Source organism: Malaclemys terrapin, chromosome 3 (genome assembly GCF_027887155.1).
Source record: "Malaclemys terrapin pileata isolate rMalTer1 chromosome 3, rMalTer1.hap1, whole genome shotgun sequence".
Classification (NCBI taxonomy): domain Eukaryota; kingdom Metazoa; phylum Chordata; order Testudines; family Emydidae; genus Malaclemys; species Malaclemys terrapin.
Window position 1 is genome coordinate 132,197,629 of NC_071507.1, and position 20,391 is coordinate 132,218,019.

The 20,391-nt window shown below is 39.6% G+C and overlaps 1 protein-coding gene across 4 annotated transcripts in view; it reads right to left on the minus strand.

The window, feature by feature from the left end:
- Positions 1-20,077, minus strand: part of GRIK2 (glutamate ionotropic receptor kainate type subunit 2) — a 584,433-nt gene extending 564,356 nt beyond the window's left edge. For all 4 annotated transcript variants that reach the window (XM_054023645.1, XM_054023644.1, XM_054023647.1 and 1 more), the window contains exons 1-2: positions 20,017-20,077; positions 14,274-14,675 (exon numbers count right to left, since the gene is read on the minus strand). In XM_054023645.1, coding sequence (XP_053879620.1) covers positions 14,274-14,388 — 115 coding nt within the window. In that variant the 5' untranslated portion in view covers positions 14,389-14,675; positions 20,017-20,077. The remainder of the gene's footprint in view (positions 1-14,273; positions 14,676-20,016) is intronic.
- Between the last annotated feature and the right edge of the window lie 314 nt (positions 20,078-20,391).

The window sequence follows — 20,391 nt, forward strand, 5'->3', positions numbered from 1 at the left end:
GGATCCCAAAGCAATATATAAACTATATGTATATCATTGAATATAATTGAAATCCAGCCACATGCATCTCCCAGAGCTCCCCAGCACAGCAGGGTAGCATGTACAGTGCTGCGTCCCTTTGTGAAGTGCAGCATACTCTCCTGTACACCAGTCCTGGCTCCCTCCATTCAGGGGATACAATAATGCCTGTCCCTTACATGGACAAGGGTGAGAGAAGACTGCATATGGCCTTAATTATCAGGACTATGGACCATTATGTTTAAACCTGCAACAGACAGTTTTGGAAAAACCTGACCAGTAGGAAAGTTTTCTCCTAACTCCCAAAGGTTGGCCTAGGCTGAATAGCACAATCATTTATATCAACTCCAAAGCTCTCCATGCTTTAATCTTTAAAATAACAACTCTGGATAGAAATAGAAATATTAAATCCTATTTTGAATCCTGATAAACCCTTGGCCTCAATGATATCTTGTGGCAATGAGTTCCACACTCTAGTGTGCATTAATTGTGTACTAAAAGCATTTCCTTTTTATCAGTTTTAAATTTGCCAATCTTCAGTTTCATTGAATGTCCTCTTGCATTGAATGTTCCCAATTTACCTTCTCTATACAATTCACTATTTTGTGTACTTTTATAATGTTTCCCCTTATTAATTTTCTTTCTGAGATAAAGAGTTCCCTATCATTATACTCTCTATTCATATAAGATTTTTTTTTATTATCACTAATCATGGTCATCAACTTTTTTATAAGTGATCATCATCATTAAGGTCTTAAAACTGATCTACATTCTGTTACACCAGCAATGCTCTCAGAACATCATCAAATTGATTCCAGAATTTTTTGAAAACTTTGTGACCAGAGTGGGGTAACCAGTGGCCATTTTCGGGCACATTTAAGGATCTCAGTGGAAAATCAGGCACCAAAAAGTGTCTCAAATTATGCACCGAATAACTGAGGTGTCCAAAATCAGGTCACTTTTTAAATCTTTACCATTTTTTTTTTATTTGTAGCAAAGAAAGGTTCTTCATATAATCTACCAGCCAAATTCTAATCTCAGTTACACCAGTGTAAATTAAACATAATTTTAGTGAAGTAGATGGAATTACTCTGCTTACATGCTGATATAAACTAAGAACAGAATTTGGCTGTACATGTCTGCTTAATTCAACTTGTCATATAAAGTAATTTTTCAGGTGCCAATTTCAGGTGATGTGATACAGACAAAGTATTTGAAGTTCAGTTTGATTTGTTTGAGTGACAGTGACAGGGTGACAGGAACTGACTAGTTTTTGTGTTAAACAGGAATGCTTACATTTTTATGTACTTCTTGACAGAAAGACAAATAAAAAGTGTTTATGGGTCCTCCTTTGCATGCCACCAAAAAGTGATATGCATGAATAGAGGAAAAGGTTTTTTTCAGACATCACAGAGAAAGGGGGACTTTTGTGAAGATACTAGGTCATGAAAACGCTAAACAGCGTAGAACAGATAAAAATCAGAGAAGTAATAATGCTACAAATTAGCTTCCCTAAGGTTCTGAGTCCTGATATTGGTCCTTGTTAAGTGCTATAACGTGCAGCGAAAAGAATGAATTATTTATATAATACTTGAACTTATTCTATGAATTTCTTAAAGACTCCAGGAGAAGAATATGATTATCTTTCTATTGCTGAAATGAGCAGAATGTATCTGATAGCTAGTTGAGTATGTGTGTTGCAGTTAAGAAATGTAAAGCCTAAATGTAACAGATATAAAAATGTTAATTTCTTTTTAAGAACAAATAATCTTGCTGATTTTAGGTAAAGAGATGCTTACATTATAAAACATATATATATATTTCTTAACATTCTCACATATGGTTTTTGCTTTTCTCCTGGAGTTACAGACAATGTGGAATTCTGGAGCTGTAAAATTTCATGTAGAGATTTCCTGCCCTATAGGATAAATTTCATTGAAAAACACAGAGTTCTTGCTTTAAAAGACACTCTTGCTACAGACAATGTGGTATTTTAAGGTTCCATGACTATATTAGTCACTTTCATTTTACATACTACAGGAAGTGTCTGATTGCATATGAGTTATTGTCAGTAAAACCAGTTACATTTATTACTACTGTGAGACCAATTCTAAAGCAGCGAGCATAACCTTTCCAATTAATGTAATAAAGATGCGATCACTAAGAACCAAACCATTACCAACCATTCTCCAAAGCTTTCCCACCCAATATTTTAAGGTTTCGCTCCATGACTTTAATGTTCTTTTTTATGGTGTATTAGTTAACAATACCAATGGCTAGAAATTAAAGCCAGACAAATTCAAATTAGAAATAAGGTACTTTTTTTAAAAAGGGAGGGTGATTAACCAATGGAACAAACTACCAAGGGGAATGATGGATTCCCCATCCCCTGAAATCTTTGGATCAAGACTGAATGCCTTTTTGGAAGAGATGCTTTAGTCAAACACAAGCTATTGGGTTCAATACAGGGGTAACTGTATGAAATTTTATGGCCTGTGTTATACAGGTCACACTAGATGATCTAATGGTCCCTTCTGGCCTTAAAAATCTATAAAATTATTAATAAATTGTCATTTATTACAACAGAAACACTGAATGTTTGTTGGCTAAGTATCTGTTTTGGTTAATGCTCACTGTATACTATTTACTTTTGTTTCACAAACTTTAGTGCACAAATGAGCTATATAATGCTTAGATAGCCTTACAGAAAGCATGAAAGCACAATCCAATCTTTTGCATTTTTGTTTCCTTATATATAAATAGGACCCACATACAGATCTCATGATATTACAAATAAACAGAAACAAAAAAAACACAGCCCTTTAACCTCACAAATATATAAAATTAAATTCTACCAGTATAAGGTCTCACACTACTTTAAAATTCCATCTGATCCAAAGGGAAACCCCTGATCTATGCTGGTGTGAGACCAGAATCAGGTCCATAGTCCATACAGCCAATGAAGAAGACTAACAAAAATAACTGGCAGAGTTAATTAGCAAATTTTGATCTCAGCTACACTGGTATAAATCCCATGACTCCTAAGGGATCCCCAATCTGCACAAATATTTTGTTAAATGAGTAAGACAGAGATAAGATGAGAAAGAGACTAATTAAAAGGGATCACAATTCATGTCCATACCTCCTACAATCTTCAGTGAAATAGTCCCTGTTGTAATACTGTTTCCTGATAGGAAAGAATTTACCTTAAAGATAGATGGCAAAGGAAAATGACCAGAGAAAATTGCCAGACTGATGGCAGAGGAAATTGACCACGTTTGGGGGTATTATTATTTGAAGTGGGAGCTGGGAGAAAGCCCACAAGTGCCAAAGACCAGTCAGGTTGGACAAAAAAATCTTTCTACTTGGGTCATTAATGATACCAAAGTTTCAATCTCTGTATCCAGTAAAAAGTAGCAGAAAATACAGCTGAACTGGAGGGACAGACTGATATCACAGACATTAATTCTGGAAAAGGAATAGGGTCTGACTCTGGAATTCAATAAAAAAATGCCTAAAACAAAAAGTACAAGTGTATTTTTAGGAATTAAACCACAATACAGCATGCCTTTTTCAGGAGATATATATTTCTTGCACAAGGCCCAATCTGACTCTTTTTTTACACAGGCAAAACACCCAGTGAAATGAATGTGAGTTATGCCTTTCCAAAAAATGCACAAATCACACCCAAACTGTTGATTACTTAGATAAGTAATAATAAGTTTGTATAATTCTTTCAAGATAAAAAGTGCTACATATTATTACATTACAGATGTTGGAAATTCTGAACACTGACACAGACACAAGAGCATGCATACTGTTAAACATGTCTAATTATGTATATTAGTAACTGATGTGTACTTACAAATGAAGTGTTTCTGTGCACACATGACCATTTATATGCCCTGGTCATGGAGGGGAGGGGGGCAAACCAGATATTTGTGTTCAAAGCTTTGGCCATGCAACTGTATACATTTGGTTACAAATGCCTACCTTTAAAATATGGATGTGTGTGTGTGTGCGTGCACTTGTGTGTGTGTGCATGCATGCGTGTGTGTATACTACACATGTAATAAAAAGATATAATATAAATGTATACAAATTCAGTAAACACAGCTGCTGAGTGGATACTAAGTCCATGGAAGTCTGTGGGCCAAATTCAGCAGTAATGTATTCAGTGGTGTAAATCACGTATCAGAAATAAATTGGTCATAAAACAGTTATAGTGGGGGTAGTGGCAAAGAAGCATAACTTACTCTGACTTAGCATTTAGTGACTGTGTAAAACATGCACCAAGGCGGCAGAAGGAGTATGCAGCAAGATAAACAACTGACGAGAGAATATAAAATAGAGCAACATACTCTCTGCTCCAAACACACACAGAGTCCAATCCTCAGCTGGTGTAAACAAGCATAGCTCCATTTACTTCAAAGGAACTACATCAATCAATTTACACTTATGCCTACACTATCCTCAACATTGCCAGGCAAAGTCGAGACCTGGAGTGAACAGGTGCAATTTTCATTGACTTTGGTCTCACAGTACTAATGTGGTTTCTCAGAATCACTAAGTGCCATAGCAGTGTAATTTACACTCATTTTAAAACTATCTTACAATTTGCAGGTCTGATTCTGATTTCATTTACTCTAATGTAAATCAGGAGTAATCCCACAAAACTGAATGCAGTTACACTCATGTAAAAACAGTGAAAGTAAAATCAGAATCAGAGCCTACCTGTAATATATACTGCAAATTAGATTACTGCTAAATTTGGTCCATAAAATGCAATTGTGAATTATGGATAAATTAAAAGGTGCACCCAATTGATAGTTACACCTATAGCTATGGCATGAAAATAAGACACACTAAAGTGACCCCAGCAGCACTGAGTTATCTCACACAGCTAAAGAAAATGTATTTCTATAATAATCTAGACAAGGTGCTTGCTACTGATGGATGATGCAAAGTTAATTATGAATATAAATCGGTATTTCCCACCCCCCCCCATTAAAATAACCAGTTTTTCTAGTTACGGTACTCCAATCTGAATAGTTCAGGCAGAAGTTAAAATTATCTTAACAATACAGTTGATTACTTGTGAAAAAAATGATGAAGGCCTCAATAAATATGAACACAATGGGCTGTGGACTTCACACATTTCTTGTTAAAATAATGTGGATACTTGATTATTTTTATTATGGTATGTTTTATAGCCATACCATAATTGTGTTACTTTAAACTAGCAGTATAAATATAGACATATATCAGTTATAAACTATAGCAGAACCATAAAAGCCCAAATGGATGGCAACTTCAATTACAAGTATATCCTTAATAAATGTACAGTACTTGAATTATTCCCTATTAGAGTGTCTATACACATGAGTGAATATTTTAATAACAGTATTTTGAATACACCAGCAGTCAGTTTATTATAAAGACAGCTTTAAAGAAAGCATTGTTTTTGTATAAACACAGGATAATATCTTCTTTGAAAAGCAAGATTACATGCTGTCCAAACATCATTTTCTCAGTATGGACTAAATCATTGACTTCAGTTGGAGCTTTGCCATTGAGTTAGTCCCCAGTTCATCAAGGCACTTAAACACATGCTTAAGACTATTCTTATTCAGCACTTATGTATGTGTTTAGCTTTAACCACATCCATAAATTCCACTGAAATCAGTGGGATTTATTATGCATTTAAAATTAGGCATATACTTAAGTGCTTTGCTTATTAGGGACAGTTTGCTGAACTAGGGCCTTAACCAAAACAGGACTGCATTTTATAGGCTGAGTTTGACAGTCCTTCCTCAGCTGCATAGTCCTACTGACTTCAGGGGGACTATATATATATAGACTTCAGAATCAGGTTCTTGCCCAGTAATCTCAATTAGTCCAGTAAATGGCAGGTTCTAATTTGCTTGTCACATTCAAATGTATTGTTATACTGAAAGGAATAAATATTAATTATATCACTGGGGAGTAGGGAAGTTTATAAATCCAGGGCCTGATCCTGCAATCACTTACTACCAGGTGTAGTGCTTACTGTCATTAGTAGTCCTATTGGTATTTTTGCAAGTTAAAGGTCTCAGCTCAATTTTTTTCAGCCTTTAATTTAAAGACAAGGCTGTTGAACGTTCAAAAAAATCTATCTTTTTCTTTAAAATGTTTTTCCCCCTTAGGGAGTTTGAGGTAAGTAGGTGTAACAAAAACAAATAGCTTTAAATAGTCTGATAAAAAAATCACGTATTCTCTCATTCCAATTTCATTTTTTTCCATATAGCTGATGTCATAAACTGATTAGTTTTCCAGTCATCCATGGAGTTTTCCATGAAAGTTAGGAAGTCCAAGACCTTGCAAAAAAGAAGTAAAAAATATTTATTTTTTTTAAAACAACAAAGGAGAGGGGGAAAAGACACAATCCCATTTTTCTTTCCTTTGCAGTTCATCTTTAAGATTATTTTGTGACCATGTAAGACATATTGCTGCTTACTGCTGTAATCTGTGTAAAAGTACAAATCAGTCATCTGATCCTGTAATCTTTTTTCACATACATTGATGTCAGTTGCATTATTTGTGTAATAAATGATTGCAGAATGGGCCTAATAAATTGTTTCCATAACAGCAAAAAGGTGGGGGAGGGGGAAATTTAATATTTAAATTATATAATAAATGACAAAAACACATATTTGGAAAATGTGTTGTGCCCTCGATGTAAAGTGCATGTGTCCCTAAGTTGTTTTAGTAACCATAATAAGTAATAAAATTTTCCTTTAAGCAGTGGTTTTCATCCCAAAAAATTTAAAAACACGTAAAAAGCAGGATTTGCTTCACCTACCTTTTAAATGTAATCACCTCTGTGGTGAAATGCAACAAGTTTAACAGAGTATCCGGGGGTAGCCATGTTAGTCTGTATCTACAAAAACAACAAGGAGTCTGGTGGCACCTTAAAGACTAACAGATTTATTTGGGCATAAGCTTTCGTGGGTAAAAACCTCAGTTCTTCGGATGCATAGAGTGAAAGTTACAGATGCAGGCAGTTTAACAGAGTTCAGGAATAAGAATAGGAGTACTTGTGGCAGCCTACAGACTAACAAATTTATTTGAGCATAAGCTTTTATGGGCTACAGCCCACTTCATCAGATGCATAGTATGGAACATATAGTAAGAAGACATATATACATATAGAGAACATGAAAAGGTGAAAGTTGCCATACCAACTCTAAGAGGCTAATTAATTAAGATGAGCTATTTTGGATTCCCAAAAATCTCTACAGAAGAGTGAAGGCTTACCCAAGAAGAATTCTTAGGTAATCCTGGATGCAAAACTACCTTACTATTTACTTGCAAATTTTGATCCAAGTGTGCCTTTTGGATGAGATGTAAAAGTGCCTTTTGGCAACTTTAAGATCCATGGAACACATTGAATGGCAGGCCTGATGTCTTGGTCACGTTCAAATACGTGTATTCCAATTCCGGCCTAAGTAAAATCTCCCCATTAATTCAATTGAATAAGATAGTCTTCTTGATTTTCTGCCCTGAACTGCTGTTACTGTATGCTGTTAAAATATCACCTTGGTCAATGCAGAGGTGGCTGCACTCCAGTGACAGACAAAGTGATCACTGCATATAATGTAATTTTTAAATGCAATGATTGCAAAATGCTTTGAATCTTTTGAAATTAAATTTGTTTTACAAACATAACACTATTATTAACATTATTATTACTATACATCATCATATCAAAAAGGATCCAAAACAACTAAATAGTCAAAACAATAAGGGGAATTTGCAAGCACCTTAACATCACACTGGCCTCTGATTCCCAAAGTTTCAGTTCAAATGTGACCTAATAATGTTATGTTGTGCATTGTTTAATCTAATCTTCTAACATGCATTACAGCACATTTATAATAAGATTATTCAGCCAACATTAATTTGCCTTGCAGATTGGAGAGTATGAAAATAAGGCACTTTCTAGTTTCTCCTTTGCATTATTCACTGAACATATAATAATAATTTCAGTAGAAGAGATTAAGGGAAGGAAAGATTAAAACTCTGAAAAAATAATGTATGTAAATCTAAATATGAGACATCAGACTTGCAGTTGTTTGCAATGACTGCAAAACATTTGTTAGTTTCTGATGGGAGTGGGTTTTCTCCTTGTTAAAAGGAAAATCCTTAGTATTCACATTTAGAAAAGACAAGTAAATCTCTTTTTCTCTGGTTTCTTATCTCCAGTAACAGAAACCATTTCACTCATCAACCACATTTACATTGAAAGCATTACTTGAACTTTCCATGCCTTCCAAAGATCAGTAACAGTCAATAAAAAAGTAAATTATACGTCTGATCACTTGATTCATGGGACAGTTGTGTGCAAATCCTTGTACGAGTGTGCTTGGTTCTAAACAGTGGGGTAAAGGGATCCAGGGATGTTCCAAAAACTCAGCATAGAAGAGAGCTTACTTAACCTGCATTCAATCTTGATAATGTAATAATGAGTCTTTTAAAAGGATAATTTTAATTCCCCTATCTACAGCAATAAAGACTGTGTGCAGCTAATCTCGTTTGCCCTTTCAATTAAACTTGTTCAGGACGTTCTATTTAGTCAGCACCCTGAATGGGTCATTAAAATTCTTGTTCTGTAAGAGTTGTGTGCAGTGCAATGTTGTTTTTTAAATTCCATTAAATCCAAATGGTCTTTATCGCCCCATGACCACTGCGACTTCAATCAGCCAGTTTAATTACCTTACAAAATTGTCAGCAGAAGCAGCAAAGACAAACAGGAAGGGCTGTGACGTTATCAAATTGAAATCTTCCTCTGTGCTGTTTAATCTGCACCAGTCAATAACAATGCTTCTCACCTCCTTCTTTTCTTCCCGAGGCCCTTAACCTTACTCTTCCTCCAAAGATTGCTGCTGCTGTTGTTATGTTTAAGACAGATTTTGAATACCTCGCTCTGAGGACTTTAATACACATTGAAGGCTCCTTGCCCTTGGCAAGTAAAATTTTCACTGGCTCCCAATAAACAGAGAAATACAGCAGTCCAGAATCTTTAAGGGTTGCTGAACCCGACAGCTCTTTTCCAGATTTCACCATTTCCCTGATCTGAAGACAGATAACACCCCCTCCCCCCCCACACACACACACGTGCACACGCATAGATTAAGTACATGTCGAAAGATGGGTAAATAGAATAGATCCTTCCACTTAAACTCGGTCTGACTTTACCTTCCCAGTTTGAGGATTACAATAGCAATGTACAGTACAGTCATGTCGGCGGAAGAGGAATCAAATGGAAAGAAACTCCACACTCGAGGTGACTAACACAGAGTACAAAGCAGTAAAACACTATTGCCCGAGAGGTATAAATGTATGTCTGGGGAGCCTGCAAACTATATGATCCCAGTGTCCAGAAAGCCAGCTTTCCCTGTATGCTACCTAGTGTCTTTGCTAGTTTTAACGATGGTCTGGCAAAACGGTCGGTAATACATAGTTGGCCATCCGCGATGGCATTGGGAGCTAATTCCAGCTTCTGGCCACGTAGTGTCTTATTTATTCTGGCGCGTGGTAAAAGTTTCTATGAAAAGAGACTCATTTGGCTCACTGGGAATGAACATAACGAGGCAATAACGGAGCTGAAGCCCAAATGCCAAATCTTCATTAAAGCCCCTGCTGTGCAGTAATTCCTGTCACTGGGAGCCATTAGAAAAGAAACCAAAAATAAGGTGAGTTTTCCTTTTTATTTTTAAGACAATAAAACCACTTTCAATTGTTTTCTGGACATATTTTCCCCAATTTGATTTAGGGCAAACAGGCAAATGTAACACTTGAAGGAGCTGATAAGGGAACGGATCAATATTCCCTATGCTTTCCCGGTCTCAGTTTAGTTGCTTTTCAGAGTTCAACCTGAAGTTCTGACAGTTCCTAGTTCTACCGCATTCCCTTAGAGAGAGAGTTGGACCTTCCTTTGCTTTTGCACCCACAAGGGAAAGACTCTGTGCAATTAAATTGAGAAGAGTAACTAACCACAATATTCAGCTAACTCTCCCCACAGGCTTGAAATCTGTTTTTATTGGAGACACCCACAACCTCTGAACAACAGAAGGTCACTTTCCATAGGGAGTTGTAGTCCTGATTCTCAGCCTTCCTTTCGTTTGTGTATGTAGAAGTGGCATTTTGTGATTTCATTTCCTTGAAGGTTTGTTTTTACACTGATATTGAAAATAAAGAGGAGAGAGAGGGAGTGACATAAGGTCAAGCGACTAGTCATGGTTCAGAGCTTTGTATCTTCAATATACATTCACGGACAGTGCTTGTAATTAGGGGAAATGTAAATTAATCCCAAGTGACCAAATTCTAGCCAGTTGTCAGGCTGATGATGTCTGGCTTCAGGTTCCTGCTCTTAAATATAGGAAGGGCCTAGCATGAATTAGAAATCCTGAAAGGTGCGATTTAAATAAGATGGGGCATTTTTAAATGCTCAAAACATCTAAAATCGGTTATTTGAAGTAGCCCAAGGTTTTTAAATGTTCCATTATCCCATCCCACACTGGAGAGTGTTACCGTTATTATATACTATATATAGTTGTCGTATTTAACCTCTGAGCACTAACAGTACTTGCTGGGCGCTGCTTTTACACCAGGATTTCTGCTCCCTTCTAGCTCCTTTGTCCTGTTTTGTTTTGTTAGAACCAGAGGACTCTGATTCTTAAACACTGCTTGTTTCTGATCAGCTTGTGGTGCTTTGAAGAGGGGACCCGGGGAGGTGATTGTGCACTAGGAAAATACCGTGGACATTTAAAAAATCAGTAGTAGATGCATCTAAACTCAGCACCAGCCGAAGTTGCTTATCTTAGTCCTGAAACGCTTTGGTCTGGGGCTCTCACTAACGCAGTAACCCCGCTCTTGCGGGTAAGTAGGCTGCTGTGGGCAAACAAATACAGGTAAAGATAGTGATGGAAAGACTAGACCATCGTGTGTGGCGGTGAGGGCGGGCTGATTTACGGAGTGGCTTAATGATGTGCACCGAGATGTGTTTGTTTCAGGTTATAGGACCTGCTTTTCTTATAAATCAACAGTACATTTAAAAAGTGATCCACGGACCGACTTACCTGTGCATTTCTGCTTTTGTGCAACTCCAAGAGCTAAGGTATGGATTTCTGCCAGAGTTAGACTTAACACAGCGGAGACAACAGTGATGCAAATGATAAGACACCGTCCTGGCCTCTCCTTTTATTCTAAGTCTAGAACCTCGTGTTATAATCACAATAATATTTTCAGTGCCTCGCCTTAATTCTCTTTCAAATCCTTGACTACCGTGGGGGCAAGCCTCGTGCCTATTGTTTTCCGGGCTTGTGTATAGGAAAGTATTCGGGAACTGCAATGAGAGAGTTGGCTGTATGCCATTTACAAGGGATCGCTTTATTGCTGTGCCAAAATATCAGCTGGTCCTGCTCCAGCAACAGGAGTCAGAAATCCACGCAGGCATTTTCCCTGCAACTGGCCTGGGTGGGTAAAGACTAGGTTGACTTAATGTTACTAGAGAGTTAGTTATGGTAGCACATCAGCCTTTCCTGGGTTCGATCCAAAGCACGTGGGTAAAAATGAGTCTGCCTATGACAAATAACCCGGGCGTTCGACTTTCCTGTGCTGTTGCTGAAAGGTAGCTTGCAGAGAGAGAGAGAGAGAGAGAGGCTGACAGGACTGGCCGGCTAGTCTCAACAATGGCACAGCCGTGGGAAGGACAAAGCGACTCCATGGTGGGTTCATTTGCACAGGAGGAATGAGGGGGCTGGAGCTCTGGCAAGCTACAAGATCTCCCCTGTTGCCATAGCGCTGCTAGCTGCGAAGGGAAAGCGGGGGTGGCAGGCTGCCTTTTAAAGGGAATCTTCTGCGCTCCTGCCTAGACCCAGGAAGAACTCCGATGGGCAACAACAGGCGACCCATCAGTTCAGTAGCAAGGACATTTCGGAGTGGCATGTAGCACGGTGGGAACTGGGGTCGGGGAGGGAGAAGGCGGGGAGAGGGGGGCGCGATATGATTACCACTTGAAATAATTCATATTTTCAGTACACAATTGTTATTCCCGGCTTCCCCCAGCCAAATGATCTAACCCTCCTGGGAATGCACAGCCCTTCTCTTACATTCAGAATAAGGGCAGTTTTACTCCTGGACTAAATTAAAAGCTAAACTCGATCACAATGAGAGACATGCAACAGGCCACTCTGACAAGCAAAAAGAAGCCCTTTCCCTCACTCCCAGGACTCCTCACGAGAAATAAACAAAAATAACTTTGCCGCCCCTCCCCCAACCCGCAGAGACCGAGATGAAAGGCGACTTTTTAAGCACGGAAAGGCACCAAATGGTTCCGAAGTGTCTTTCTAGTTTGTTGCAACAAACCAGTGTGAACACCAACCATCGGAGTCTAACCCCAAAACCGAGATGTCTGTCCCGGAGACAGACCGAGAAAGGAAGTTAGTCTAGAAAAACACACTACATGCCGCCAAGTGTCAGCCCTTTGGGAAAGGAACCCAATAAAACCCCGCTGTGACCTTAAGAGTCTTATTTTTCTAATATAAAAACACAGGTTGATCAATGATATTCTAATAAGTGTTCCAGCCTCATAATTCAACACGGATGCTGTTACTGACGAAGACAGCTTGAATTAACCCACAGATCAGCGTTTGGCGATAGTGGGGATGGAAGGGTGCCTGTTTTCATAGCTACCGCTGACAGTAATTCAAACGCATAGATACCAACGCTCAGCAACAATTGTGAACCTGTTTCGGGTACAGACGGATAACTGGGCAGCGCCAGACGACATTCAGTCATTGCACGATTGCACTGCAATGGCAACGGAGCCGATTCAATGCAAAATAAACCCCGCGATGATATATGGACCTGTTTAGCCGTGTCCAAAGAAACAAGCATTCCTGAAGATGGTTGCTAACAGCAACGGGCCTTAAGCACCACCTTTAGACCAGATGAAGGCAGAAGAAAGTACACTAGGAATTCAGCACAGGAGATCAATAACAACCCGTCGCCTTTTTAATCATTACCAGCCTTCCATTCAACATGAAAATGATTTTTTTAAAGAAATGCAAGACATTCTACCTTTCCCAAGCAAACGAGAGCTGTTAATGGCTCCTGCAATTGCTACAGTGTAAACAATGCAGATACAGAAAAGGAAAAGCAGCATTTTCTTTTGCATAGGTAACAAGCTGGCACACAGGATGCCGCTTGCTTGGCACTGCAACTTTTCCAACGCGTGTACGATATGAGAGAGTAAGTCACACACAAACACTAAGGTAGTACCACTTAGGCTGGCGATTGAATTGATCAGTGCTCTTCGCAATTCTCACCACCTTAACTCTTATCTACTTCGCAGAACTTTTCATGCCCAGCTCTGCCCCAAAGGCAGGAAACAACATGAGCTTCGAGCTGTTGTTGAACATTCCTCTTGTTTCTGCTCCCCTCACCAACCCTATATGTGGGAGGCTTTCTAACAGAAATTTCACACCCGGTTTTTAATACTAGTTTCCACGAGACGCTGAGGGTTTCTTTGATCTGGGAAACCGCTATGCTTGCTTTCACTGAAATTTTCACTGATCTGCCTATGACATCTCTCAGTCTCTTCGTCTTACAGTGGAAATAATTACCAAGTCACTTTCCCTGATGAGAGGAGCTTTTCTGAAATGTGTCATAGCCCTGCATCGATGCCTCTTTGGTATCCCACTAATTGTTAATAAAGAATCTGTTCTACTACAGCGGAATCACCACTAAAGTAAACTAAAAGATCTTTCAAGAACAACAGAACTGAAGGTCTCTTCCAGGGTCACATTAATATTGAATCTGCCCTGAAGCTCCGACTGGAAAAGCTGTAGGTCGAAACTTACCAAGTAGTTGTCAGATTTTTAACTAATCAACAGCTATTTTAGCCGCGTTTCCTACTGCTATGGAAACAAAAAAGGCACAGCACGAGGAAGCCACACAAGCTCTGATCACCCCGCAGAGCTTCCGGGAAGCACGTTTGCCAGTCATTTTCCCCTATTATTACTATCATCGGTGACACAAAAACAAACATTAGTTTAGCCATGCGGACACAAAATAAAGAGGGTCTTCGGTAACTGACTCCAATAGTATCCCCCAGAGCCTCGTCTCTCTCCCCGCTCCCCATCTATTGACATAACTGTGCATATAACTATTCAGCCTGAAATACACAATGTAAAGTGCGGGGGAAATCTTACCAAATCTTAATACATGTGTAGTTCCTTGAGAATATCCAATCCACAGTAAGCAAAGAAGGAGTCTAATGGTGCATCTGAAGACTGGATTAGTTAGAATCGGGGAAATAATCTTCATGGTGTTTCTATGCACACACGCGCTGCCTTACTTCCCCCTTATAAGCGTCAGGTTCCCCGGTAGGGTAAGAATGAGGATACGTAGACTGTTAGCCCTCAGACACGATCACGGCATGGTCACAGAGAGAGGAGAGAGTCTACGCTTCCCAAACCCATTAGCAATCCCTGCATGTTCTTCATTCACTGCGCCAAGGAGCAACCTTCAACTGCAAGGAATGGTGGGACATCCATGTTAGTCGGGGGAGAATCCTTGCGAAATCCAAACACACAATGTCCAGCCGGGTAAACCTGGGAGGCAAGAAAGGAGGGAAATCAATAAGTAATCCAGTTCGAGAAATCGCTGAGCTATCGCCACATAGCGAGAGTCAACGAGCTCCAGGCGTTTTAGTGGCGAAGCTTTTGCTGTGCTCCCATTCTACTGCACTGCTGCACAGCTTCTGACGTGAAGCCAAGATTAAGTGAGAAAAATTGAGATAGCTCTTCGCTTCTTAAGGCTGTCTGCCAGGCAGCCTTCCCAATGTCTGCCATGCAACCGACCCGATCGCCTCGCGTTGTTGAAAAATGAGCTCCGTTTTATTTACGTGCGTACAATTATTATGTGTTTATTTTCAACAATAGCTATTTTCCTGCAAAGGGGCAGCTATGGTGTACGTGCGCGCGCGGGTCTATCAAAATCAGCTCCTGAATTTTAACAGCTGACTAGCTAGGTGGAAATCACTTAGCCTCGGAGTTCTGAAAGAGGAGGTATTACAAGGGGTGACAGTATGTCATGAAGGGTATCAGTATCAGGCTAAGGCTTAGGCTAAAAGGGTCCCAATAGTTTAATTCGCTTTTTATTACTTAGGTACATTTACTGCTATTAATGTAAACGTGATGACTTGTATACTGACTATCTTTTGGCAACTTGTAGCGGACTCTGATCACCGAACATCCAAGCTTTAGCAAAGTACAGAACAATTTTGCAGTGTTCAAAAAATAAATAAATCTAATGCTGAATTGAAAGTCCTACATATTCATTTTGCTCAGTTTGGTTGAAATGACTATGCCATTTGAAAGAGAGGATGTGTGGATTTGCATGTTTCATGTTCTACACTCCAAAATGCCTCTCTATCTTTGGCACTAAACTCTCTTTCACTGTGGTTTTATTAAGGTTCTGCTTTTTATACTTGCATAGCGAGACCTATGCTTAAAATGGGACTGTAGTCTAAACACATATAATAGTCTACTATCCTTAGTAAGTATAACAGTACTTGGTAGTTTGCTTCTGGGACATTTAGTTTGCATTCTCAAACAGCTCTGGACTTTTCTCTTTTCTTTTCCTAATGTATTCCATATAAAGGTGCATTCATTCTCGGCAACATTTCAGATTTTCCTTGGTAATACAATCAAGATCCTTTAAATTGTGTATTCGCTCCTATGTGCATTCATTAAAACACATTGGCAAAGAATGGGCAGCAATTTAAAAAAAAATCTGAAAGTGAAGCTTTCACTGAAGCTATTTGAGGTTTTTTATTATAGATATTAAAAGACCATTCCTAGTACCCCACAAGGAAAATGAATGCAGATTAATCTGTATTCTGCCTGGGGGTCTGCCCTCTCTTTATTGCCGAAGAAAATCTCAGTGAGAGAGATTTTTATCACAGATGAAGACAGCATAGACTTGGCTTTACAGAACATCAGACTGAAGAAACACATTCTTGGATCTATCAGGAGTGTAGCAACACAGTCGTGAGTTATAGTTAATTCTTAATAATGCTGTGCATACTTTAGATATGCAGAATAAGTGATATTAAAATTGAAATTGCCTATAATCTAGAGACCATGTGTTCCTAAAAGCGTTAACAATTCACAATAACTTTCTACCCTTATGGGTTACTGATTTTCTCTGACCAGATCTTCTTCAGATATTGTAAAAAGGCTGATGAAAAGAAATTTATATTCTGCGAGGGGATTATTAAACATTACTGATTTCTGGTCTTTAAAATGGAGGCATAACTGCAGTGTCAAAAATAAGTATCATGAATGGCTAGTTCTGCAGTCTAGCAGGCAATTCAATCAAATGATTTGACTATTGGAGTACTCTAAAAAGAACACCTAGTGCTAAAAGCAAGGATATCTAGCGACTCCTTCAGTTCCCATTTAGAATCTCTCTCAGGAAAATGTACAGTTTGAGGTGCTCTTTCATGTATTTGCTGTTTCATTTACTCTGATCTACTTGTTCATATCTTATCTTGGTCCAAGGAGGAATAAAACTGACCTGCGTGGTAACTGTGCATTCTTAATTTTGCTACAGTGATGAATTAGCGGAGGTTAGGCATCTTCAAATCCTCATTGTGCTGCTAATTATCAGAATCTAGCACTATTTATAGACTAAACTTTTAAAAAGCATGGAAAATTATAAGATTCATTGTCTTCTTTTGCAAACGTAGCGCATTAATCAAGAAATGAAAATAAACTATTTTAACCATCTATTATCCAAACTTATTTTCTACGCTACCTGGATAAATATGCAGCTACCTGTAATAAAAGACTAACAAAATTCCCAATTTGCCAAGGCTCTTATACAAGCACTGAAACTTCAAAACCATCTATTATAAATGGCTTTTAAAATTACATGCTCAATATTCTACATTCCAAAACCTGTGCACATGCATGACACTCAAATTAACTTTCTTTTCACCCTCAATAACCGTCCAACACTAACCTGACAGCACTCACCACCATGGACAGCACCTGGACCAGTCCAGCTGAAATACAGTGGCGATAGGAGGGCTGCATTCCCTTTTCAGCACCACGGAGAGCACCACTCCTTAAGCATCATTGCTGTTGAGCTATATTACCAAAGCCGTGTGTCATTTTAAGTGTCAAAATATATTTCCCCCCTTCAATGGTTTCCCAATACAGAAAGGGAATTAATGTATTTTATTCACACTTTTAAAGACGCACTCTATTCTTTACTATGTTGGCTGGACTGTGTTTTTATTGGTATTTCACAGGGTTGCCTTAAATATCTCCTTTATTATGTCCTACCACACATTTCTCTAGTATCTTATGAAAATATCTTTTTCTCAAGGAAGATTGTGGTTAACTCAGAATTCTTACATGGCGCCCTTACTTTTGGGTAAGGAATGTTTTGCAAGCCACCAAATATTTAGAACTCGGTGAAAAAAAATTGCCTACATTTGATGGCTAAAAACTATTTATAAAACATATAATTAGCTAAAGCCTCAACTCCACCACGTCCAGATTCCCATCTGTTAACAGGATTTCAGTTTCCCTTTATTAAACACCTTTTAAAACCCTTGCTTCTCTTCTAAAATATTTTAGGATGAAAACTGAAAAGTGCCATAGCACCCCTCATTGCATTTTCCTTCCCAGTATTGTACACATCTAAAGGATTAACACGGCTAATTATACAGTATTTTACTGAGGGAGCTGATCTTGTCTTTTCAATGCTTGTCAACCATGCTACTCAATTCTTTTTCGGATATAGGGCTAGCTGAAGCTGGTGTCCACTGGGATCCTATCCTCCACATACCAATAATCTGCCACAATAAGGTTGAAATATTCAGTTTCCTGTTATAAGTCTTGATTTGTTCTTCAACTTCACCGCCTGGTAGCTACATGTTTTTAGTGTCCAGGGCCAGCGCACAGGTGAAGCAGATATGAAAATTCATGTTTCAGCTACAAAAACAATCTAAGTAGACATTGCATAAGTTCGTTAAAAACTATGCTGGGTATTAAAAGCCTACTTATTGTGTGTTATGTGTATTCCCTGTGTATACAATAATCTTATGTAAATAATGTTTCCTTAGGAAAAGGGGGATTCGTTTAAATTATCCATTTAAACGATTACCTTAAGCGATTACATATAAATTATTACCTTTTATACAGTCTTTCTTCTTCAGAGCATATTTTATGTCCTTTACTTATACTAAAAGTTAATCTAGTTCCACTTAGCTGCCACCTGCTGGGATATACATTTTTACCACAACAATTTAAGACAATTCTTTCCATTATCAGGTCATAGCTACATATCTAAGAACTGACCACAGAGCTTGTTTCATGGGCCTTACATCACTTAACTTCCTGCTTGTTTCCCTCCTAAGGATAACAAAAAGAAATGTAGAATCGGCATGTGACATATGGTCCTTGACTCTTTGTTCCTTGGACATTTTTCGGTGAATCGTTGCAAACGCATCAGACTTGTCGGCCACCAGAGTCCTCCTGCTGTTGCAATCTGGTGAGAGGAAAGCAGTAGCCTCCTGCAACACCTGCCCAACCCCACCAGAGCTGTACACAGAAGTATTGCAGATTTGCTGACAAATCAGTAACCTGGTCCACCCCTTTAAACGTTTGCCAAAGTACTAAAATGAATGTTGATGTTATCAGTTAAAAACACATTGCGGCCCACTTGCACTCCACTCCCACAAGCTATAAAAACGGTAGGTCCCCCTTGTCTGTTATTAGCTTAGTCCAGATTTATAACCAAGTTTCTGCTGCGCCGATGATTAATGACATTTTAAGATGGTAATTAATTTTTTAGCTGCTGGAGAGACGTGCATCCTAATTAACGAACTGAGTATGTGATAGATTTACTTGTTCAAGCACTTTTGGACTTCACAGCAATGCACCCCTTGGCATATTTTTAAGCAGCAAAAAGCAAACATTTATGGCTTTAACCATACATCAGCTTTCTCCCCCTGTTACTTCCCCTCTTCCCCCCTTCCCCCACAGTATCTGGGAAAGGTGGGGAAAGGATTTTTCTTTATTCCACCAACAAGTTTCTAAGAAAAAACTGAAGGGAGCTTTTTCATTTGAACACATTCCTTCCTTTTCACTGCACACGCTGTATTAGCAGTCACGACTACATGATACAGAAAGGAATGTTTCCCATTGAATACAGAGAGCCTCAGACACTAGCCAGGTTAACAATGGATGGCTTCTCAAAGAATGAATGTGGAATTTCATCTTTGATCAATAACAGGACTGGCTATCATAGAGTAGACGGTTGGTTGTATAATGTAGTAAATGACTGGACGGTGGAAGGGAGGAGAGAAGGGGGATTAGACATCAGACGAAGTACAGACTATTGTCCAGCAAGATCTCTCACTATTAAGTTAGAGCACATGTCTCATCCTTTCTCCTCATATGGCTAGTTTTCTAAGGAAGGCAACTTGATGTATTTTTAAGACAAAATCGTGACCCCGGAGAAGGAAGTAAGCAGGGTCACAAGAGGAGATTACACCCCTCAAGCTTGTGAGGCTAATTCGGATTCTGCCCTGGCATATCGTGACTATATAGCGCCGGAGAACCAAAGCAACAGATATCCCCTAACCTGGGGAACTGGGTTTGCCATCTGGATGACTGATAACTAAACAGTCCGTAGGAATCTGGGAGGCAGCAGTGCCCAGCTCAGCCAGCTGCAGCCGGTCTGGATTTGTTCAAAGAAACCCCGACAATGCCACTTACAACAAACCATGCCCGGTGCAATCACCAGCCCGGCGGCTCTCGGGTGCCATCTCTCCCGCCCCCTTCTGCTCGCCCCCTTCCAATAACCAAGCACGACACTCAAAGAGGCGCGAGCCCCTAGAGCGGCCGGGGTCCTGCCCCGGAGCGGAGTTCTTACCTTGCGCTGCGGACAGGTGCTCGGCGGGGCTGGCCGCGTGCACGGGGCAGGCAGAGCTCGGGACTGATGCTGCCCACAAAGTAGCGCAGCAGTTGGCCGGGCTGTGGGAGCGAGGTGCAGCCGGCGCGCGGAGCTCGAGTGAAAGCAGCGGCGGCAGCTGCAGCTGCAGCCCAGCAAAGAGACACGCCTTCTGCCGGGAGCTCTGAACAGCGCCCTTTAAAGGCACAGAGCTCCTTTTCCTGCTCCACCGCCGCCGGGCCCCGAAGCGCCCCCCACACACCGCTCACACCCCCAGCCGAGCCTGCCTCAAGCACAAGCCAGGCGGGTGGCTGCTTGTGACCCTGCTCTTTTGGCCCAGTCCCTCCCCCGCAGGCA